This window comes from Sylvia atricapilla, chromosome 9, assembly GCF_009819655.1.
Source record: "Sylvia atricapilla isolate bSylAtr1 chromosome 9, bSylAtr1.pri, whole genome shotgun sequence".
In the NCBI taxonomy this organism is placed as follows: domain Eukaryota; kingdom Metazoa; phylum Chordata; class Aves; order Passeriformes; family Sylviidae; genus Sylvia; species Sylvia atricapilla.
The window spans coordinates 15,320,689-15,346,219 of NC_089148.1; the positions used below are offsets into that span (position 1 = coordinate 15,320,689).

The 25,531-nt window shown below is 41.6% G+C and overlaps 1 protein-coding gene across 9 annotated transcripts in view; it reads right to left on the reverse strand.

The window, feature by feature from the left end:
* The window catches only part of PTPRF (protein tyrosine phosphatase receptor type F), a 376,474-nt gene that overhangs the window by 229,099 nt on the left and 121,844 nt on the right, over positions 1-25,531 (reverse strand). For all 9 annotated transcript variants that reach the window (XM_066325048.1, XM_066325045.1, XM_066325044.1 and 6 more), the window contains exon 3: positions 15,806-15,967. In XM_066325048.1, coding sequence (XP_066181145.1) covers positions 15,806-15,890 — 85 coding nt within the window. In that variant the 5' untranslated portion in view covers positions 15,891-15,967. The remainder of the gene's footprint in view (positions 1-15,805; positions 15,968-25,531) is intronic.

Genomic DNA, 25,531 nt, shown 5'->3' on the forward strand with positions numbered 1-25,531 from the left:
GCTCCACTTCACTAGATGGAAGCTCTTTATAGACACTGCCTCATTTATTTATTTTTTGAATGCCCACATTAGTTTAGTGTGAAGCTGTTGAGAGATATAATTTGTCTGAGCAGATCATCTATAGATCACCAAATGAACACTAAACAGGCTCTTGCTGTCCACAGAAGAAACACGCTGTGCACTCTCCCATGGCTGCAGCACAGGAAAGGTGAACCCCTTTTTGCTAAAATTCAGCCCCCAGCAGCCTGGAGGTCAAAGAGCTAGCACTTATTCCAACATGCTCAGCCCTGACTGAGGACAGAGCTGCAGCCTCTGCCTACAAAGAGCAGGACCCTGAAATCACAGGGAAATTAGAAAGTGATAACTAACCTGACATTCTGCTAGAGAAAGGCTTTTCTCACACAAACAGCCTTTTCTGCTCACATCTGTGAATATATGCATATTTAAAAAATAAATTATCTTTCATTCAGATCAGTTACTAGAATATCTCTTTCCCTGCTGAAACAGATTTGCTCCTATGGTTGTATCTAATGCTATTCTGGGACGTGGTATTGTTTTCCCACTATTGCTGCAGAAAATGTTCAGCAGCTAATTGCACAGTCAAGTTCTTTCACATAATTTTCACTTTGACAAGAGTAATTAAAAAGCTAAACAGCTCAAGAACCAATTGATTAGGTCTGGATGCAAAGCTCTGTTTAGGCGATCCTGAGATGCACGTGTACAGAACAGCAAGCGTTTGCAAAATGTGATCAGAAGCGTGTTCCTCAGTGCTGATGGTTTAGTGTGATTCCTGCAAGACCTCCTTCTTGCCAAATTTGTATGAAATGTTATATTCACATATGTGCTGCACATAGACCATGCTTTCAAGAGTCGGGAAAATTAACCTTACAGGACAAGTTACAGAGTATATTCCTTCCATCACCTTTATCTGCAATCACCAAACAGCTGAAGTTTGCAAATTGACTAAAACACCTCCCATCACAGGAATGAACTATGCAAGGTTATTATATCACTAAATTTCATTTACTCACCTTAAAATTGCTCTGAATTCTCCATAACAGGACTTGTAATATCATTACACTTCAACCTACATAACTGAAATTATAAAGGGCTCCAAAATTACTACATATGTACCAAAATAATGAGCTTATGAACAGTAATGAAATGGAAACTCTCGGAAGCCTGAGGTTACACAAAAACCTAAGAGATGCTCCCCGTAACTTTTATTATAAAGCTAATATTTCTGTTCTTGAAAGAGAAGTTGAAAGCATGTTTAAGCCACTTCCTTCTCAGTGAAGTTCGGTCAGTTGCTGACTGCGTAATTGAAAAGCTGTCATGAAACCTGCAAGGTTTAAAGCTATTGGGAACTTGGAGCAGCACTAATGAGAAACTGCCTCTGTGCACACAGAGAGGAATCAAACACCAGGCTCCTCCTATGCCACTTGATGACCAAGAAAGGGCTGGTGGCTCCTCAAAGCCAACACTCTGACCTCCGTGTGAGTGTGGGGCATTCAATACAGGTTAGAGAACAGGTTCACAGCACAGGCCACCAACACACACCAATAAGCCTCTGAATAAAGCTACCACAGCATCTGAAAGAGAGCTGGGTGCTTGTGTGCCTGCCTGCAGAGAGGTTTCCAACAATGGAAATCCAGTGCCAGCAGATGGGCCTTGGGTTACACTCTGCAGCAGCACTGCACACCGTTACTCCAGGCACAGCAATACCTCCAGGACACAAAACACAAATCCCAAACCTCCTTCTTTGGTACAGAAAGCCAAAGGTTGACCTCAATTCTCCTGCACAAGTAAAATGTCAAATCTTTTCAGGGAAGTCAAAGACATAAAGAGAATTGTGTCATTACGTAAGTGGATATGCTGAAAGAAGCCATAGAAGGTTCCACACATTCACAAACGTGATAATTTAGATGACAAATGTAGCAAATTAAATCCAACTTGTTAGCTAATAGAATATTTAATTATGCACTATGAACGATCACTTGTATATCTGGGAATTTAAACAATTATTTCTGGAAAGGGGGAAACATTTCTGAGAACAAGGGGGTTTTAGCATCAGAGCTTTTCTACTGCATTCCCTTCCACCTTACCCTGTTTATAGCTCTATTCAGTAATAGTTTTTACTTGTTTCCTCGATGTCTTAATTTCCTGCAATAATACATCTGCCATGAATAATTAAGCAATGCATTTGCTGCTCGCTGAAAGCTGAACAAGTGCTATAAATCAGTTCTGGGACCCTCTGCCAGCAAAGACACAATCAGAGATCTGCTAATGTTGGCATTTCTTTCTGCAGGTGAGAGGAATGGAGCACAGAAACACTCAAGGAGCTGCTCAGCAGTGCCAGGCTCCCTCACCCTGGAACTGGCATTTTGGAAATGCTTGCCTGCATCTTTTCCCAAGCAGCAGGACTTCCAAGACTGTTTTGATGAGGGACAGTAAACCTAAATGTTCTATATTCTTCATATTTACTCCTTTCTCACATTCCTAAGTTGTTCCCTCTTACTCTCCCACTCCATAGTCAGGAGGAGGAGAGCAGAACCTGTCCTGAGTGTGCATTATTCCCTTCCCAGCACCAAAATGATGGACTGCTGTTCATTGTGGTATTTCCACCTTATTTCTCCTGCTGCTTGTGGTTCAAACCAGGACACTACCAGATGGTAGTGAAGAGCTGAATGATCATCTGTAGTCAGGCCCATTACAGGCAGTGAAGGTTTATCTTGCCGAGTCACACTCGCTCTCAGACAGCTGGGCAGGCTGCATTTTTTGTATATGAAGATGGGAGATAACAACAAGCTACAAAAGCAAGAGCGATAACGGTTCCCTTCAACACTTCCACTCACATCCAGATCAGGGGAGAAGAACAGTAAAACAACTTTCCACTACCAGAACCTGATTCACCTTTTAATTGGATGAGGTTTACAGTGCAATCACTTCAAGCACAGCTGTGCAGTGTATGAGCCTCTCCAGACTGGCAGTGCAGGTACAGTAGAAAACTGATCAAGACCAGGTATCGAGCCAGGCCTTGGAAATGTCAGGGTGGCCATCAGAATTCCACGTCTTTATTTGAGAACCTCTCCAATTCACTAGAAGGTGCAGGGACTCAAAAAAAATTTAAAGGTCAAAATGTAGGACAATTCATCACTAAATCTCCCTACAAAACAAACCATGTAATGTCCCTGGTTTTAATTCTGTTGACAACAGATTGCATATATTTTAAAAACGTAACGTTTAGCAGCTGTGCTGCCAGTCTGCAGAGTTTGCATATATAGCTGTGATATTACCATACTCTATTATTCATAACAGGCAACAGACTTCATTCTTCATCTTGTGAAAAATAATTGCAGTTTGAAGTCAAAGTCTGATGGCAAAGAAACACCCAACATAATGGCTAGAGTTTCCAGAATTCAGGAACTCAGATAATGGCCTGTATTTTGATTTAAATCAATTCATTAAAAAGACAAATCTCTCCTGATCTGTACTTCAGCAAGAAGTACATGGCTCTTTTATGAAACCCAGGAAAGGAAAAGTCTAGGTGGGTAAATAGCTTTTTCTTATCCACAACAAACATGCAATAAATTAACTGTGATCTTTTAACATGAAGCATGAGATATTCCCATCTCATACAGCCCTGGGACCTCACTCAGACAGAAATTCATGAGTTGATGTATGGCTATTCATAGCAAGAATGACTAGTGGAAGGAGAAGGTAAAAAACCTTACCCATCTTCCCTTCCACTACCATTAACATTAAAAGCATTCTATACAAATACAAACTTTTTAATACATTTTCCCTTTCATACACATAAATAAGCATTTAAACACATTTTAATCAGGTGGTCTTGCAAGACCTAGAGTATCCTTTGAATTGTTTCTCAAAGCATTTTGTGCTGCCAGAAGCTGTTCCAACCCCTCCCCAAGAGCTGCTGGTCAGTGCTGCTCTGGACAGCAAAGCCGCATTTTTTGCCTAGAGGGGTCCACATGCAGACCCTCCAACCTGCTCTGGGTGCTGTGTTCTATGGGCTGGCACAACCACACTGCCTTTCTAAGGAGTATCTGACAGTCTGTGCAGAACAGCACACATGTTTGGTGCTGTCAGAGAGATGGGCTCTTGCACACCACAACCATCAGCCACCAGAGCCCTGCCTTGGCAAGCAAAGCCCCTGCAACCATTAAAGCTCAGACACTGGCCTCTGAACAGATGTATAGAATGGCAAAGTCTCCAGGCAGCCAGCTACCTACAGATAAATACGGAACATGTACTGAAAGAAAGAAGAAAAAAAGAAAAAAAAGAAAAAAAAAAAAAAAAAAAAAAAAAAAAAAGGGCAGAGACTTGCCTGCTACAATTTGCAGAGCTCAGTTAACTGTGTGGCTTCAGAAGATGAGCCACACATCAGAACAAGCAGCTGACCTTCTGTCATGCACAGATGTGGGCAAAAAGATTGCAAATCTATGAGGGTTCATGAGAAAACTAGTGGATCTTTGCAAGTCCCATATTCTCCCATTTTCACTCACCAGCACCTTCAGAGCAGAGCTACAAAGTCAGAGAAGGGCACTGAAGAGGACTAAGGGCCTGGGAAACACTTTCACACAAAGCTACATAGTCAGAGGTAAGACAGTGATTGTCACTTGAAAGGAGGTTAAAAAAAAGACAGGATAAAAATATAAGAGTTGTTAGGTGACCTAGAGAAGACAGGCTACGAGACTATACCTTTCCTGGTTCATAAATGAAGACAAAGAAACATTCATTTAAAAAGATCATATCTGAGGGAACATTTTCTTTTTGCATACAAAATTCCAGAAATTCCTCTGCAAATTCAATTCCACACTCAACAATGCTGCATATCTGTGAGCACTGCTTAGTGCCTGACCTGAACTTCCCAGCTGCAGTTCAAGCACATTATTTCTTCTCCTAGCCGTGGACAGGAAGGACTGGCTTCCCCCCAGTTAATCCTTCCATTCTGGCAGTGGGATGCTCAAGATGAGAAGCCTCACCAGATGCCTTACCCACATGAGCAGTGCAGAAAGACTATCAAATGTGTCTTCAGGATAGTACTTCTCATTTTTGCCTGTCACTGTGATGTCTGCCCCCCTCAAAAAAGCACTGCTTTGTCGACTCCTGTATGGTTTATGATCCATTAGCACTGCAAGACCTTTTCTGTATACCAGCTGTCTAGGCAGTTGTCTCTCATTCTGTATTTATGTAGCTGATTACTCCTATTTTCAAACATCTATCCACATTTTTCCTTATTGACATGCATCCTCTCAGACAGTTTTGCCAATTTGTAAAGATAATTTTGAATTCTAATGGTGTCCTCCAACATGCTTGCCTCTCTTCCCAGCTTGTTGTTGCCTGCAAATTTAATAAGCATGTTCTCTATTCTATCAGAGAGATCATTACTGCAAATGCTGAATGCTACCAAACTGCCAAATACCCACCCTATGAGCAGATGTTTCACAGGAAAAAGTCTCATGAGGGAGCACTGAAAGCTTTACTAAAGATAAATGACATCTACTGCTTCTCCATTCACAAAGCCTGTTAGCCTGTCATTAAAGGAAATTAGATTGATCTGACCTTGACAAACGTACATTGGGTATTATTCCTTTGCCCATGTGGATAAAACAATATTTAGAGTTGTTGCAATTAATAAAGCTCTACAGAAGGAGTAATACAAGTCCAGTTTCTGAGAACAACTTCTAATTTTACATAGGAAATGGGAACTAATGTGGGTGGGGAGAGAAGGCAAAAGAATAAGATGATGTTTTGTGTATCTCCTTAGCCAGCATTTGCTGGCCATCATTGGAGGCTTATGTTGGGATAATTTTGCTATAAATCAACCTAGAGTTTGACACCATCCAGCAATTATTGTAATACACAATAATTCTGCCATTTGACATAAACTTGGAAAACACCACATGGTATACTGCATATAACTCTTTATATGTTAAGTGGGGTTTCTTAAATTCCACAAAATTACACAGGAAGCTCTTCTCACACAAAACACTACAGATTACAGACAATGCCAGATTTTTTAAGCTAAATTTGCCTTCAAAATAACCTTTTATCTGCAACAGAAGGCTGAGTGTCTAATGGAAAAGATGTTGAGCACTACATAGATGCTGCTGACTGCACAATATAGGGATTTTGTCTTAATGTGTAAAAAGCCCCCAAATCATACTCTGCTCTTAAAACAGAGCACACAGCCCTACAGACAGTGATGTATTTTAGCATTTGAGGAAAAAAAACCCAACAAAACTTTGGCAGTTAAATATGTTAAATGTTCCATGCATTTACTAAGAGAGAATAAAGGTTCAACAGGCATTGCCAAGAAAGACAAGACCAAGCCCCTGTGGCCTGCAGTACAACCACAGAGCAACTTCAACAAAAAACACTCTCTATTTCCACAACTGCCTCAAGAAACAGACAAATGCAGTAGAAGAGGCACCTGATGGTGTCAGTGAGAATTAATTCTCTCTGCCCACGTTCAGGCTGGGCACTAGAGGACCTGGAGGAGACCTCTGCTGTGCACCTCTGGCTCTTGGGAAGGCTGAGATCACAACAGCCCTGGCTACATGTTTAAACATGCACAGAATGAGTATACAGGCAATTCAGTTACACACGAGCTCACGCAGCATCCTTTACACAGTGATCCAGCATGAAATTCCCTTTATATTATACAGCAGCATGTTTTTCTGTGGGTCACTCCTTCCACAAATCAGGTTCCATTCTCTCTGGACTTCACTACAGACGCGCTTTGGTGGTCAAATGTTTTCACAGACATTTTAGACTAGAGATCTATAAATATCACCACAGTCAGCTTTAAGGGCACAAAGGTATTTTTCCACTCTCTTTGTTTTTAAGAGCATTCGAAGACAACTTTTGCAGAAAGAACCAAAAACAAATGTCCAACTCATAAAATACAGTCCCTCAACTTGAACTTTGCCTGAAGACCAAGCAGGGCACATTTCAGCCATGAAACAAACTCATAAAAATCTGAAAAGAGCAGGTTATAACTAAGGAACTTCTTGGTAACCCCTGATAAACTGTGCGTAATGGAGCATAAAAAAGGATATTAGAAGTTATATACAGCAAGTATAAATGACAAGTCAGCAACCAGGCCCATTACCTGTTACATCAAACAAGAGTAAAGGGAGCCTTTCCAGGTCTTGGACTACCCTCATCATCCTCCTGAGAGCCATACTAAACTCTGTACTCAGCGTGCCAAGACTGAGAACACTCTGTCAGGACCAGGCATCCCAGACCTTTAAACAGGAGTAAGAAAGTATTTGCTAATGAGATAAGTTTGCTTCTCTAAGGATGTTCCTGTGCCCTGGAAAAACTGAAAGCTTCTGTTTGATCCTAAATAGGATTAAAATACATAATCATCATCATTGGATCAGTATTTTAACCATTTTCAGCATATAACAAGAATCTCACTACTCATTCTGTTCTTCCAATGAATCCTCCCTCTTGTAAATTAAACACTCTGTAAGTACAATATACAATATCTGCCTAACTTCCAAAATGTCTTTCTTCCCCCAAATGCAGAGATTGAAACCCTTTCTGAAATCAACGTATGGTAACTCTCACATTTACCTCAAAAGACAGAATTTCTGTTTCAAGTTTGAAAACCAAGGCGATGCCCTGTCTTAAGAACAATGCCAAAGTTAAAGCTTTGCATGCAACTGCCTCCCACTGGCACAAGCCCCCAACTTTTGACAAGTGGGTAAAAAGGGACAACCCCACCTGCCAGGCACAGCTGTGCTAATGCTGAGGCTCAAAATGGCTATTACAAGTGGAGTTTTTCAGGGGCAAAACCCCTACATGTGTAAAGCTGTTGAGTATTTCCTGGCCTCTTTAAAACCCCTCTTCAAAACAATCTTTAACAGAAATAATACAACAGTTGAAGTGGATTTGGCTGAAAATAAGCACAAAGGAAACATGTAGGTGTTCTGCACCCTCTCAACAAAACAGTGACTGTCTTCTCCCTGTGTGACAATTAACTGCCAAGGGCTTATATCACTCACCTTTGAGGTCAGCCAACAAAGTTATCAATGTAGACAGTTTGTAAAAAAAAATTATAACAATTTGCAAGAAAAGCAGCAAAAACAAGGAAGAATTCTGAGTGTCTCCTTTTAAGTCCACAGTATTCACCAGTGCTAACTGTGGACTGATGATGGTGCTTTCCATGAGACCCCGGTTACTTCCAGAGATTCCACTATTAGCTCAAGTAGAATAACCTTGTGTAGCAAAGACAAACCAACTTCAAACCTCTTCCTGACATGCTGACTTTAGTCAAAGCACCAACTCAGAACAGTCACCTCTGGTGCAATGAACGTGTGTTGGAAAATGATGGAATTTCCATTTATTTTAAGATTTGACTAGGTACTATCTATACATCTCAATCCCATTTACAATATACGAATTTCCTGGAAATTCTATTATTAATTACTGCTGGTGAGGGGAGGGGAGAGAGAGGAGAAACAATGAGTAATGTAAGCAATGAAGGGCCATCTGAAAAGCACAGTAGGACTGCAAAGTCATTCCAGTCTGTACTACATAAAATGTAATTCTGTAATTTTTTCCAATGCCATGTCAATGCTCCTTATTGTGAAGGCCGAATGTTACGATGCAAGAGAAAAAGACAAAATTAACATACATTTCAAGCTCTAGCATTGCAGGCTACAGTTTGTACACAAATGTAAAGCCATCATCCACTATAAAAAGTGCTTTGATTTAATTCAGTGATCATGCATCAGTAAAGTGTGCAAGGCAAAAGACATTTCTATGACTTAAAAGTTTCAGTAAGCACCCTACAGTGTTTTCACACCAACAAAATAAATGAGATTTGTCTCTGGCACAGACAAAGCACTGATTCTCACAGAGGACTAAACAGACCATTCAATTAAGAGTACACCACTGCTTTTCAGCTCCTGATACATAAAGATAGACAACTTACCAGAGAAAAAGCACCCACGAACAGATGCTTTTTTTCCCCCACTCCTTTTTAAACCAGGCATGTTCAACATCAAAAAAGATTGACTAACATTTTGAGCAAACAATTTTCATACTCTTGGTTGTTCGCAAAAATGAGCTTGATCATCTTATATTACAGTATCATTCTAAAGCACCAGTATAATGAAGAGATAATCAAAGAAACCAAAAAAGCATTCCTATTACCACATCATTGCTTTTTACAACTACTCAGCTAAAACACTGAAAGCTCCAGCAGATCTTGTACGTTTTCCCTTTCTGACATCAGTACTGGTAATAGCCAGAAGCAACATGACAAACCATATTATTTTATCCGTTTCCTGGCACCCCTTTCCATCTGCAAAGAATGTTACCATCACTACTATAGGGTATTTAAAATATTTCCTTATAAAAGAGGCACAGCAGCCTCTGCAAATAGCCACAACTGATTAACATCTGTGAATGAACTGCAACTAACTTGCAATTAGATTTGGAAAGTAAAGGGTAAGCTTTACCAAGATTGGTAGTCAGCTACAAACAGAAAGAGAAAATTACCTTAAAGAATTACTCAGAGGACTAAATGAGCTGGGACCCAGCAAAACACATTTTAATGTATCTAGGGACAAATATTCATGAGCAAAAAGCCAAGTCACACTAATGAAATACAAGTCTGCATCCTGGGAATCAGAGGTCCAGAAAGGAATTCAGAGGTCACAGTGGAGGACTATTTTCCCAGCTGAATGCTGTGGGTAAAAAAGCTAAAGTGTCATTGTACTTTGGGAAAATGCAGTCACTTACTTGCCTTACTGGTCTCTTGACTTTAAAAAAACTGAAAATTTAAAATATTGAAAAGTCTGGAGTATTAATGAAGAACTATAAGAATCGTATCTGGTCAGTAAAAAGCAAGATAAGTCCATTTTGCTACAACAAAAATGACAAATTTCAGGTTCTCTAACTCCTCCACTTCCAGTTGCTTCTCCAGGAGATTGCATTACATAGCAGAAGTCTCCAGACTCACTGACAGATATTCTAATATCCAGTGTCTAAATCCTAAAAATGCATAAAGGTAGTTTGAAATAAATACACATTTGGAGAAGTAATGATTACTTGCTATTTTTCCAGCTCATATAGGAGATGGGTAAATTCTCTATCATTTAGTTTTCAAATCATGATTGGACAGCCTCCCAAAAGCTACATGTTAGCTCGTCCACAGCTGTTAAAAGTAGATGCAGAAATTACTACTGAAATTATACAGCCTGTGCTACATAGGTCAAAGACTGCTCTGATCTGATTTCTGGCCTTAAAATCTATGAATCTACACTGAAGATAAAACTGTAAGCAGGTAGTTTTATCGGTTTTCTGTATCACCAAGCCAATAAGCACAGGCTCTCTCAAAGAACAAGCATTAAATATATCATCCCCTCAACATTTGTCACTGTGCTGGATAATTTACACGGATGCTTAATCACAGGAAGCCCCTTGTGAAGGCAGGAGAGGAACTCTGGCTGCACAGCCAAGTCCAAATTGTGCAAATGGCAGGTGGAGATGCTCAGCCCTGCACAGCAGCAGTGAGGGGGCTCAAACAACGAGCCACAGAGTAGAGGCAATAGTCAGAGCCTACACCTTGGTCTCCGTGCAAACCACTGCCCCTCAGATGTCCCTGCAGATTGACCACATGCTCAGAACTGCCTGAGAGCAAAACCTAAAGTAAGTCTGGCTGCAGTTGCTACAGCACCTCTCTGGGTTCAGGAGCCACCACTCACTGAGGGCTCCGAGAAGAAAACAGGAAGAGATCACTATATATTTATTCTGCTTTTACATCCTTCATTGGTCTTCATACTGACCACGACTGGATGAGGGATTTGGGGCTAAGCAGACCTTTGACCTGCCAGCTGACATTGATGAATGCTGGTGGCTTTAACAATACATAAAAAAGACAAATCATCATGCTGTGATTTGTTGTGGGTAGCAACCCAAACAAATTCACAGTCTCTTCAAGAGCTAGAGCTAAAAAGGCTATAAACGCAGAAAAAGACCCGTTGTCTACTCTATACATGATGTTTGTCCTCACTGCATCCCTTCTACCTTGATGTCTGCAACACTTAGCTAAAAAGCAGGCAGCATTTAGGTATTTTACACAAAAGTGTAGAATCCATTCCTACCTAAATATATGTATTTATATATATCATGAGTAAGGACACCAAAAATAAACACTGCACAATAACTGTGTTTAATATTTCAACCCGGCCCTAAATGACGCCACCTCAATGCCTCAGGTACAGGGGTTTTCCTAAACAGTATTTTCCACGCTCCTTCTGCTGATGGAATATGTCAAGCTAGTCAAGGTAGAATTGCAGAAAATTAGTATTTACCTGTGCTGCAATACCTGGATCCAATCGCATCAATTACACATAATCACTAGATGCAGTGTTTGGGGACAGGCATGCAAACAGGAAACCTGGAAACAGAAACTGATGCAAGGCAGTAGTGGAGAAGCCTCACGTCCAGCTTTTAGAAAGGGATCCTGCTGCCTAGCCCTGCAAAGTGGCCACTTTCCAAGCTTGCACAACAGCCAGTCTGTCCCACAGCGTGGCCTGGAGCAGCTGTATTTGGGGTTGAGCTGTTGCTGTCAAATCATTCAGGTTATGAAGCAAAGGCAGCAGAGCTGAATCAGGGAGTCAGAATGAGCCAAGCTGGTCTTGGGAGCACAATACAGTAAGGGCAGACAGCAGAGTTAGGGGCAAGGAGAAACTAGTGCCGTAACAAATGTTCCCTCCAGTGCTCTTCTACCCAAAATCTCTGGACAGCACTTCAGGTACAGTGCAAAATCCCTGGCAAAACAAAGCTCACCTGAAGCTAGAAAGGCCATCTTATTATTCTTAGATTCTGAGACATTACCATACCTAGAAAAGCCATTTTGGTACTCTTTCTTTTCCCAGCCTTCACAAGCATCAGCATCCTGCCTTTTTATTTTCTTTTTTTAATGTGTCTCCTCAATGCAATTAGCAACCAAGAAACATTGCTTGTGAAAAAAACAAAACACCAAAAACCAACACAAACCTCCCTTCATGTAGGAGATGCACATTCAGATATAAAGTAACTCTATTTCAGGGGCAGGGCAGCCTTGAGAGGCTTCTGCCTTGTGGTTCCTTCTGGCCAAGGGTGGTGGAAGCCTGAGCTCTGCCTTGACCACACCAGCTCACTGAGGCACGTTTCATCTACCCCCTGAAATAAAAGGCAAGTTTGCTCTACCTCTAGAAATCAAAAGGTGCAAATTGTTTGTTTACCAGGTATCAATTCACAGGTAGTTTGCCTAATTCTGCTCTAGTTCTTTCCTTCTACAAGGTGACTTCTGAAGTGGTTTTATTCCTTAAGCCCCTTGAAATTCTGTGCAAGACAAACCAAAATATACCTAAGTTAAAAAAGGCCTGAGATGGGTCACCTAGTCTCTTCCTTTGGCTAATGGAACCTGTGCCCAGGACTTCAAAAACACAGCCTAATTTTTAAAAAACCGAGACAACAACAAAAGACATTGCTGATGATTTCTCATGACAGTATTGATTTTTCCCCATTTTCTCTGCATTTTGTTTTGAGAGGGTATTTTTTTGGTTTTTATTTTATTAGAATAAATGACACATTTTCAAAAGCTGAAAAAAAGCATCTTTTAGTTGACAATTGCACTGAACATTAACTGAAATCTGCAAAGCCTTTTTTCCCATGCACAATCAAAAGCTGACAGACAGGGAAGCACAGAGCGTATAAAAAAACCCACACAAGCAAGCTGAGAGAGAATGGGTAAAGCAGCCATCCTGAATCAGCTCCGAGCTGCTCTAATGGAATTAGGGTCACCCTGACAGAAACACAGTCAGATCACAGAGAAAATTTAATAGTTTCTTATTGCAGTCTGTAAAAGCTGGGGAGGATTTGAAATAGCTGTCTGCCAAATTAGCACTTCTGCATCCTCCGTTTGTGCGCATGTGCCCCTTCCCCCTCACCTTCTCCTCCCAGCACCCCACCAGAGCAGCCAGGAAACCATCACTCCCCCCTTGCTGCCAGGGAGGCACCCAGAGAGCCCCTCTTTTTCTGACACTCTGCCACTCGGTTTAACCTTTGGATGCCCTTTCATCACCTCGTCGCTGACATTCTTCACAGCTCCTGTGAACTCGATTCCAGGGGAGGCACCGGCACAGCCCGGTGCTAATTCCACCAGGCAATACACACTAAATCTGCTTTATCTCAGGCGTTAACATCCAGCTTTCTGCCAGCTGCCTTAACTGCCAGGAAGCTAGAGCAGCGACACTGAGATGTGTTACAACAACAGCAGGTGGGAAGGGAGGGAAGACCCAGCCACGGGTGCTCCCTGAGCATCCAGCCGCAGCCACGCTGCTGCCAGAGATGCAGCACAGCCCCTCTCCAGCCATCCTGCTCCTGCCCCTATAAAAAGCAATCTGGGGACTGACTCCAGAAAATCCCGGGATAACCCTGCTCCCGCTATCCTGCTGTTTTTAGTGGGGGAAATGCAGGAATGCTTTGCAGATACAGAGCCTGCCCATCTCTCCACTGACTCCAAGTAGCACTGCAGTGGGGAAAAGGAAGAATCAGTGATTTCTTGGGAACATTACCTTACCAGGGCAGATAAATGCTCTTTCACCAAAGCCAACAGGATGCTATGGGGGCTAAAAAATGGAGGAGTGTGCGCATGGGGTGCTCCTTTCCCAGAATACCTCTAGCTTCTTCTGGAAGCTCCAGCGTCCTTTTATTGTTGCATCTTCCCCTTGCCCTTCACTACCTGATTCACTATCCTGAATCAGGACTCTCCAATGGCAGACTCACTACTGCATCACTTGTCTGCATCACTGAAGGCATCTCCCATAAAATGCAGGGCTTGGGGCTGACATTTTACCCCTGCAGAGGCACAGAGTAGCCAGGTCCTTTCGCACAGCTCCCAGCCTCTGAGGGTCGGTGGCAAGGTTCAGTGGGTAAGATGATAGAAAAACTCTAAGTTGCTAAAATACACAGAGCAACACTTTCCATCCTAGGAAACCCTTGATTAATCCATGGTGGCTGTGGTGGTTAAAAGGTCAGTGCCCTCCAGAGCTGCCTTCCAGATTAGGAAAAAGCAATTCTGAGTCAGTCTGCACCAGAGAAAAAGACATACATACAGATAAACTTGCTGCTTAATGCAGAAATGTTCCACATCTGAAACACCACATAGAAACGGAGCCAATTTTGTTAAATTTAATGATGTGGAAATATTCCACAAAATCAGCAAATCACCTCTACCACAAGTTATCCTCAGGCCAAGAACTGTCCTAGGACATCTCAAGCTCCTCCAGCTTCTGCACATCTGCAATGTGAGTGACGCTTCTCTCCTTTGCAGAAGTCAATATGAAGATAATAAATTTCAAGGAATTTTTATACACCTCAAAAGACTACACAAATACTTCTCTACGCCAGACTCCAAATGGGCTACAGTGAGCAGACAAAGTCATCTGCATAAGCACCTTTCAACAGCACCAGCAGACAGCAAAGTAAGCTGAGGAAGGACACAGCTGCTGCCTCCAGTTTAACTGGGCAGCTCAGACTCATACAGACCCATAATAATCTGCTGCCTGTGCAAGGCATCCCTAATGACAACAAAAGAATTGTTTTGTTTCTTCATATCCCTCCTTCACCCTTCTTTCTAGCTTCTCTAAATTTAGGTCTTTCTTTCAGTCAAGGACATTTCGGACCCACCCACCCCAGTCTATTTCCTACATTCAGCCAGGCTCCTACCAAAATGAATCAAGATCTCCTGCAACTTTCACAAAACTACATCTAATTATAAGCCCGGTGAATAAAGCTGCAGTGAGAAAGAGATGATTGCTGGCAGCTCAGGAGGTGCATCATGGTCACCTCAGCTACAGCTCAAGCATCCCAGGAGCCCTGGATATTTTCAGAGGGAAGAGTATTCACAACTGCCAGAGTCTGTGATGAATGTGCAGACATGTGGACGCTGAAAATCTGGGTACAGGTTAAAAAAACAAAGGGAGAGGGTCTGCACAAATACTTGGGGATTGCTTAACAAATACACATCTCAAGATTATGCAAAAAAGCCACAAGGTTTCCTGCTCTCTGCATAACCCATGCCATAAAGACATTCCTACTACAAGGTGGTTTTAGTAGGCTACCATTAGCCATGTTTTTCTCCTCTTGTCTGTCCACAAAAGCATTTTGTGCACATATTTCCCCCTGGCTGGACTGGGCTAATTAAAGCCAGTCACAACAACTCCATGGGACTACCAGGACACAACAGCCAAAAGTATGACGACAAGGAAACACTGTACTCCAATTCTGCCAAAATATAGGTGTAGGAGAGCTACACCAGAAGGTAAGAACTCACACCCCCTTCCCCAACAGCTTTCTCCAACAGCAACTGCCTGCTGACTCAGGAGAGATGTCTCAGTGCTACACAAATTATGAGAGCTGGCAAAAGAACAAGGAAAAAGTAACAGGGATTATTGTGACCCCAATACTTCTTTCTTCCTCCGCCCCCAATTTTCTTTACTCATCTCTGCGTGTTAAAAATCAAACTGTCAGGTTTTGATCTTGCAGCTACTACAGAAATTCCTTCTGCACTTGAATAATTTTTGTCAGTCTTTTTAGTTCTACTTGTGCCCCTTCACACACACCCTGTTTATCTGCAATGCGCACATTGGGAAATAGAAGACTGGGGGGGAGCTGCCTCTTAGCCCTCAGTTTCCAGTACAAAGAAGGTTTAATATTTCTGGAAAGAAATTCTGCAAGGCATTCAAGCTTTCCAAAACCAAATGTTACTTACTGTCCGCTCCTGCTAAAGGCAGCATCAAACAGCAGAGGATGGCTGCTGGCACAGTGAGTACTGGGATGCAGAAGTTAGGCACCATATTCCAAAGTAGAGCAAGTCCTCTTCAGTCTGAGGCAAGTGGTCAGTACATCCAGTGTTACAGACACAGACTTACTCCTGCAAATCAAAAGGGGAAGAAAAGGAAAATTATTATGACACACAGATTAACTGACAGCATACCAAACTGCATTACAAAGACATCATTTCAGAGACTTTTGAAGAGAAATTTACCTATCTTCCCTGCATGAGCAGTAGAGCACCACACACGCCTCTGAATTCAATAAGCTGATTTCAAGGGTCAGCAGGCATAAATGCATGTGTCTCCAAGTTTACCTTCATCTACAGTCTGGTTTATGGCCCATTAATGCATCCTTTAGTTGCTGTTGTTCACGACAAATAGTTCTGAAGCTGCACATTACATACAAGCAACAGTCTTGTAACTCTCCCTCCATGTGCCCTACACAGATGTGGTTGACGGCATGTGTAGGGAGGGTTTGTGATCAAACTGCATGTGAAGCACAGCTTGGACCATCCAGCTGGGCTGGTGTACACCAGACAAGTCTCAGAAGGTTCAAGCAGAAGAAACAGAAGCTGGGTTGGATCAGCTGACAGCTCACAGGGCCACCAGAGTCCCAGCAGAATATTAGTAAGGAAAGAAGTCTATGAAGAGAAGCTTTACCCAAAGCAAACACCTCAGCTTCAAACTCCCCAAAACAAAGGCAATGACTACCTAAAAGGATTCATGATTGGATATTCCCTCTCCTAAACAATGAAAATTATCTTGCAAATTGCCTTAACTTGTGCATCTGCTTGAATACTGAAATACAGAAAATTCCTTGAAAACCAACCCAAAAAAGGTAAGTATTAAAAAAGAATACAATTTCTATGTATCTGCCCTCTTTATCTTTTAATGAGAATATATTCATTGTACTTCCACCTCAGAGTCTAAGATCTAACTATTAAAACAGACTTTAAAAGGAGCTAGTAAGCACCATGTCCTCAGCAACCACACTGCAATGACAGGGGCTCAAAGTGCCAGTACCAGGCAGCTCAGTGCAAGCCCAAGCGTTATTTGAAATAGATGCGATTCTCCACTAAGCCGCAGAAGTTACCAAACTTATCAACACAGCATTATTAGTGAAAAAATCTCATGCTGGCCAATGCCAGCCAGAGTGGACCCCGTAAGCATCCCTGAAGCAAAGTACCCGCAACTGTGCACATTGTTCATGGCCCAACATGCCCCTCTTACTCATGTTGGCAGACATTTCAAAAACATCTTCAAGACTGCTCTAACAAAGTTATTTCTGAATGTTGCTAGGTTTGGAAGTGTATTGTTTTTTTTGGAAACCGCTGAGCTTTTGATGGAAGTATCACAAGTAACAAACATGTCTACTTCTGACAAAAACACGGTGCTCAAAGAATGGCAGCAATGATCATGCCTAGGGAAATCCACAAGAAATCTCAAGAGAATCTACCTTGGCAAATATTTACAGTGCATAGTACTAACAAACAGGAGATCATGATTCTTCTCCATTCTGTTACTGTATTTGCACAGTAAATCTTTTCACATGTTATAATATCACACAACACAGAGAAATCTTTATTTATGCAACATCTTCTGCAGCCAAGACATCTGAAAATACTTTACAAAATAACCTAGTTCTAACCTAGATGCAGAGAGAATACTGATCATCTCATCCCGCTTTTATTGTCTCAATGAGAAGGCATAAATCGAACTAAGTTCAGCAGCAAAATTTTGAACACTGCAGAAGAAGCTCTTTGTACCAGCCACACACTCAGTTGTCTTTGCTGCCTTCCAACTTCCCTATCCTCACTCAACTCTCACCAAATGATTACTAAAAGCAACACGTACATGTCTTACATAGCAAAGACAGATACAGGTAGTTGTATCATTATAGCTGCATAAGCTCTATTCCAATGACAGAACAGTTCAGTCCCTGAGGAGTTGGCCCAGTGTTAGCCAGTTCCCCAGATATGACCCACACAGGAGTGGGAAGAAATGCCTGGATCAAGAGTGACAATTCTGTTTCTAAATTCTGCATGTACAGAGGTACTTTGTGCTGCCTGGAGAAGGGAATCCACTGAAGCACTTTAAGCAGCATTATATCTGCCTCAACAGCCACCAGAACCCTAAGAGGCTACTCTTCCTGGGGAGGGGGTGGGAAACACCAAGGGTTGAAATTACTGTGTCAAAACTAATGATGTGTGTCAAGCTCTCTAAGATTAGGACAGAGAACGAGTTTTACAGGTGGTGTTGAAACATCTTAGGTATTTGTCAGACCACACTGGGAATGAATAGCTTTCAGAGAGCTTTTCCTCTTTCATTCACTTCCATTAACAACAAAAGTGTCTCATCTAACGGTGTATCTTGAGCACAGATTGCTCAGAGTCTTGTCAATGGCACCTCCACAGCCTTCATTCAGAAGTAACTCTCAGGAACACAAAAACCTCAGTTAAAGAATAGGTCTGTCTCTTGATTTCTCTCTTTTTTCAGTAAATGTGATCAAGGTTCTTTCCAGTTTCAACAGATTTGGAACTTTCCTCTCTAGCTCACGAGATACATACACCATGCACCATGCAACACGGATGAATCGTCAGATACCCTACCAGATGCTTCATAGACTTGATCTTTTTCAACTGTTTAGTGCTCTAAATAATTTACCATCTGGTAGAAAAGCCAGATTTTCTTATGCCAGACTGCTGTCTGTCCCTCCAAAGTTAATAGACCACCTTTGGCCTTTAACAGGATCAAAATTTCCCACTTCCTCTTTCCATGGTTGCTCTGCCTATGGAAAAGTTGTCTGCATTCAATAATTAAAGAGCTTTAAATTGGAATGTTTTAAAATTTTATAAATCTCAGTAGCTGTCATCCCCTTTTGAAAGTGAAAATATTAAAAGCTTCTCCCAGTGGTTCAGCTTTCCCATTTTTCAGAAGGGACAATGCTCTCTCTCAACCAGACAACACAAAACTCAAAGCAAGGATGTCAGCTGAAGCTCAGTTAACCCTTAGAAGGGGCAGTGTTACTCTGACAGTGTTAATCAGCAATCCTGAACCAATGCTCAAGGCTTCCTTTCCTGGGGCAGAAGGCAGCCTAGGATGGAAAGGAGCTAAAACCCAGATAATATCAGTAGATTTTGGCAACAAATCTAAACAAATACAAAGTCAGTATTGCTTTGGCAAAATCAAGTACAACAGCAACTGACCAAATACTCCTACAAAATACCAAATGCTCCTACAATTCTTAATGTGTCCTGTGCCTCATGCCTCCTCAGGCTGCTCTCACTTGATTCTGGACTCATTTCCTGGGCACCAGATGATCTCAGTCCCCTCATTCAAAGGCCTCCTTTAATCTCACTGCTTTGGCCAGCATCTCACAACCAATATTGCATTTGGGAGCCCAAACACAGTACAAGAAGGTTTTTCAAAAACACACGTACATTCTCATTTCTTCTTCTGCATCTGGTCCTGGCAATATTATAAACTCTAGACTACATAACCCAAAATTAGGCTGAGGCTAAGCACTCCAGATGGCTTCGTAAAAACAGCTTTGAGTTTAGCAAACTAAACTCCTGCCTCTGCTCCAAACCCAGTGTTAGAGCTACCAAGAGCTAGTTTGGCAGAAAACTAGAAAGCAGGAAAGCACAACAAAAAACTAGCAATATTCATTTAAATATATCAGGTTTTTGCTGCAGGGCAGGTGGATGGAAAAGAGGCGGTCTCGAGGACATTTTTTGAAACCTACATGGTTTGATTCTTTCAGACAGGCAGAAAAAGCTGGACTCATTTAAAACAGAGCCAAGAATACCAACATATGGTACTATGGTACTAAGAAATTCTGGCAATGAGTATGTCTCACAGGAGATTGCAAAGAGATTAGAAAAAGCAGTCAACTTTAAAGAGTCAAGAGGAATTTCAAACCAGCATTGAATAGCTTATGTTTTCTATGAACTCTTCTGTAAGATAATCTGAACTGAAACAAGTGTCACGTGGGTCACCAGCCAAGACTGGCACGGTGAGGAAAAGCATTGCCAAAGCAAGCCTGCCCATTCCAAACCAGGACAAAAATACTGCAATAAAATCACTTTTTAGGTTAAGCTACTTTGCAACCCAAAGAATTTAAGAAGTCAGCACAAAAAAGTTCCCTCCAGGAACCCCTGTACATCCATGGAACTGCCAGGTTTCGTTGGGTGTGTGAGTACTGACATTGCCATTGCTGTGAAACACTGTTAAGAGACTCTGGAGAAACTTACAGAGTGGGAAGGTGAGCCCAGTGCATAAGCAATGTCCTTATCTGACCTGGGTATGTAACAGTGTCTTGTCAAAAAGGAACCTGAAACAATTTTGTTTGTTTTTCAAGGTGGAAGCTTCCTGAGCATTCTCAAGGAGAGCCCAAGGATGCAGGTCAGAAAATACCAACTGGGCACATCCAGATTATGGTAAAGACAAGGCTGAAACTACATCAGCTTCTCCCAGCGCTACTGCAGGTGCAACAAAATCAAATTTTCCTTCTGGACCCCTACTCTCTATATTTTACACAAGCATCTGAAGGGAAACCAGTGCTCCAGAGGGACCCAATCAACATAATACCACCTGATCAACTCTGGGGTGTCACATCTGCAATGGTGATCAAGCACCACACAGAGCAATAAGGCAGCTCTTTATTCTGTTAAAAGTGAGAACAATAACTGGCTACAGCTCAGCTGCTTTGCTCTGTACATAATGCCTCATCTGTGCCCAGAAGGAGGAACAGGAAAACCATGACACACCATATAACTCAAGATCATCATATTGCACACATTAAAAGTTGTGGAAGCAGTTACACACAAGCTAATGACTTTTCAATGTTTCACTTCACTACATCAGTATTCCTTTAGCATAGATTTCTTTGTGCCTTTCTGCGAGAAATATAATATAAAGAGACTTGGGGAGTACAGCAATATGGCCAAAAAAGACAAAATGAGTCTCATTTCACTCCGAACTCCCACATGCAGGGAATGTATTAGAGAGATTCAGTGGGGAGATATATGAAGATGGCAACGATGGCAACACTAGAATAGATTTAGGGAGGAACTTCCTATGAGCTTGCAATACAATAAAAAGGCCAAGAGCTAAAGAAACTGCCATATGAGCAGAGGTGCCACCTCTGGGACCCAGGTGTGAGCAGGCCCGGAGCATCAGTCTGGTGCACTCAGCTGCAAGACTCTCAAACCGTCTGTAGAGGAGGGACAACTGATGCAATTCAAGAATGAGGAAGGATAAAAATCTCTGTCATGTCACAAGCACTAGACAGACTGGCTAAGGATTTGATAGCTATCTGTAAGTACAAGAAGATTTTAAAACACCAGGAAAGGAGTAGAGAGGTATAACTAGCCATGGCATGAAGGCATGAAACTGTGAGAATGGGATAAAGGAAACAAAAGTCCATTTGTTGAATATTCTCAGTAAGCAGTCAAAAAAAAAAAAAAAAAAAAAAGGAAACACACCCCTCCCCAGAAGTATTTTTCCCAGAAAAAAAAATGTTTCATCACTTGTTTGTAAAGAAAATGAAAATGGGGTAGGAAGAAACAAAAAGAAAACCCAAAATATCCCATAATCTGGGGGGAAAACCCCAAACCAAACCAACAAACTAATACAGGCAGATTGGTATGGAGCAACATATGTAACAGCAAGAATATCTCAGAAGTGCTTTAAAAAGATTCCCCTTATTTTGATAAAGGACAAAAAAGTGAGAAGTGTTTAGGCATAAGCTGGCTCAGCTACAGGTCACTGTGATCCTGAACATGCAATCCCAACTCGACCCAAGGAGAGGAGCAGAGCCACTTTTAACCAGCATACAAGCACAACTTGAATATTCCTGTCAGCTTTAGTGGCTACATTTGGTTCTGAAGACATTAATTTCTGAAGGTGTCATTGCCTGCAGACAATACTAGATAAGAAAGAGGAATTTTTCCACCAGAACAAGGATTATGAAGGGGCCTGTTAAATAACTATGGAGATAAGTTAAAACATCCACTTAAAATATAGATCAGCCTTGAGCCTCACAAGCCCAGCTATCACTCACAGTGAGCACTAAGCACAGATTGCTGTAGATCACTCTACCCAAGTGTAAAGGCTCCTAATGTCTGCTGTAAAGTCTTCTTAAAAGAAGTAAACTATTGAATATTGGCCTTTCAACAGAGGTCTCTTACATTTACAGAATAGGCCCAGCACTGCATCCAGACACATGAATTACAGATCCAGGGCAGCAGAAAGTCCTACAGAAAAAAAATTTAAATTCACCCATTCCTTAACTATCAGCAAACGCCACTAAAGTGAAGATACATGCTCATGAGTCAGACATTTCCACAAAGCAAGAATTTCTGTGCTTTTTCTACTAATTTTTTTTCTACTGTACACATGACAATATATTCCCAATAAAAATGACTGCACTATAACAGGCTTAAATGAATTCAGCACAACAGAAAAGAGTGCAAGGGCTAAAATCACTAGGTAGTCTGCTCTACACTCACTGCCAGGGCATTAAGTTCTGCACAGCCAGGGTGCAGACAGGTGGTTTTAAACTAAAGAGAGAGAGAGCTGAGAAACACGGTTCTTCTGGGCTTGCTGCATACGACACACCACAGCTGAGTGCCATTGACTGTACAGCTGTGGTCCTGTTACTCCTGCACCTGGCTCCAGCAGTGCCAAACACACTGGTTCTGCATCGCTCAGACTGACAAAACATGCGAGGCAGGGCAGACCTGAGATCCACTGAGCACCAGAACTGATTTTAAAATGCAAATGATTGACCAGATGAAGGATAACCTGTCCTTCCATCCCTTCAGGGATTTGCACGATGTCTAATGGCTTGAAGCCAAACTAAATCCTAAATCAATTCTAATTCAAAATTAAAATCAGCTTCCTCTTTGTAAGAATGGTTTTACTCTATCCACATATCTACTCAGCTTCATTAGAGACCTTGGTGTCAAAATTTTTCAGAGACAGCCCAGAATCTGAACAAGTCCTTTCTCCAGCTTGGAGACTCCGAGCAACTTCTAGAAATTTTCTTCACAGTAATCCATCAAAGTTGGACCCTGTGAGAACACGATTTTCAAGTATTGTGTTATTTCTGCAGGAATTTTTTGCTTCAACCAGAGTATAAAGTACATAAAAACTTTTTCTGAAGGGGAGGGGGAAAGTTGTTCTTTTTAACAAAAAAAAAAACTTACTTTTGTGGAAGTTCAGTTATGTTTTATGTAACATAGCATACTACCGGGGTCTGCTCACTTAATGCCTTTCAGATTAACAGCTTATTCTAAATCTGCTTTTGCCAAGACCTCAATTTCTGGAATTTGCTTAGCTTTTATATTTAGAATTACTGAGCACAATACTAGTACAAAGTCTTCTACAGTATTTTCAGTGGTTAAAAACTGATGCAAAGTAGTAATTTTCCTCTTTGGCAGCACACTCCTCTTCCTTAACTACCTTCCTTAACCTCCCATCATCCACCAAGACAAATTTTCACGCAAGACAATGGCACTGATTTACCTAAATTATTTATCTTCTTCGTATAGTCAGCAGTTCTTCAAAGTCCACCTTACATCTTTCAATTTTGCTTTTATACTCCTTTTACTTTATACACTTTTCTACTGATAAATGGGAGTTCGGTTTCCAAATTTTCATCTCAAACAGCTTCTCAAGCCTGCCACCTACCTAGAGTGAATTACTCCCAGCTAACTGCTTGCTAATTTAACTGCTTTTCCCAGTTTGCTTCCTTATGTTCCTCTACTGATTTCAAACCACTCCAAGGAACTGACTCACTCCCGCCTTGCACCCGCCCTTTTTCTCTTCTACTGTTACTTTTTCCCATTGTAATATTACAAATGCTTTGACTAACTTGTTCACTTTCTTGTAAGTTACCCTTTCTAAAGTTTATCATCATTCACATTTTCACCTTCTTTACCTCTCTGAGCTCAAAGATGTATTCATTCCCTACATTCACCATAGCCATGGCCACTCATGAAGACGTATGTGAGGAGTCCACAAACGCCTTCAACCTTGCTGATGCTGCAGCATCTTGGCAATTGATCATATAATTAAATAATCCTGAGCAACTCCTTGTGTCTGCAGCTATTTTAAGCCAGGCTCTGGAAAGAACACACACGCTGGCGACAAACCCCCCACCCACTGTCTCACAGCCACAGTCACACATGGAATGGGGTAAAAAACGACTTACTGCTTTGATCCCGCTCACAGAGACTAATCCTTTTCCACAAGGCACCAAGCACACACAAAGTGCCAAGTTCCCAGACACATCCTAGCTGCCATCCCTTCTAGACCTGGGCTCCACCAGACGGGATCCCCCCTGCCCCAGCCACCCCTGTCAGCCAGCACTAACCCATGCAGGAGAAGACAGCAGCAGGCTGCCACAGGGCTGGCTTCTTCCTAATGCCATCATTTAGCAGACAACTTATGCCCTACTGGAGGGTTTATGTATCCAATTAAACTTCCTGTAATTCTCATCTTGTGAAACTACGAACATTTTCAATGCTAGATTTTGGAATTATTCTCTCCCAAAGGGCTTTGAAGTTAATTATATCACAGTTGTTATTACTGTCTCAAGCACAGATACTGCTTGAACCCCATTATTGCGTGTGTTACTGAGGGCTAAAATAAGAATAGCTGCTGTTTCGGTGTGTTCTGGAGCTAGCCTTTCCTGCAAACTGCTTCCATAACCTTTGCCCAAACATTATGTATGCTCAGTTTATATGCAGGTAGTTAACAGAGCCCAGTAGGGTAAACGGACTTATTACATTTATTAAACTGAACTCTCTCCATGCAGAACGCCCCCAGCATCCTGCAGTTCGCTGGCTCTGGAGGCATTTTGGCATCTGGAAGACAGCACCCAGAAATTCCCTCCACAACTAATAAGCAAGAACTATGAAAGCACAGGTTTCATGCAATTGCCTTCTGTATGAAAAATGAAAACTGTTTCTGTAACCTCTAAAGAAACCGAGATGCAATCAAGCTTATTGTAATAAGATGCTAAATTTATGATTATTCCTTTTTTTATTTTCCTTCTAGTAAGGCCTCCTAGCTTTGCTTTGCCAAAAGAAAACAGCATCTGAAGTGGCATATACGACATAGCACCTAAGCCATATTAAAGAGATATAAATAAAAAAAGGCCTAGGTGTAATAGAATGCTCATTGAAGATGAAGCAGCTAAAGGTCTGCAAATTGTCAAATCCTGATTTAATGGTAGAAGTCAATCTTAACTCTTAGTACTAGAATTTCTGTTCCTAAGTTTTTATTCCAAACTACTTCCCCCCTTCAGTAGCACCTCAAGCTAAAAATTAAATTCAGGTTTTTAGCATCACATTCTGTACAGTAAGGCACACAGAACATATACACATCAGATTTTGTCTCACTCAGATCTGAGGCTGTGTGTTCAAGCTGTTTGATGGAAGAAAAAATCAATTAATATATTTTACAAGTCTTCTTTGTTTGTCAGATCAAAGCAGCAGTTTTCTAGTTACTTTCTGTCCAGAGAGACTGAGATAACAGCTGCATCAAGGCTGCAGCAAATCCAACACTTTCTGGACAGACCAGCCATCTCCCATCTTTCATGCCACAAACCAAATGCCAGGACTCCTCAAACAGGCCAAAATCTGCTTCCACAC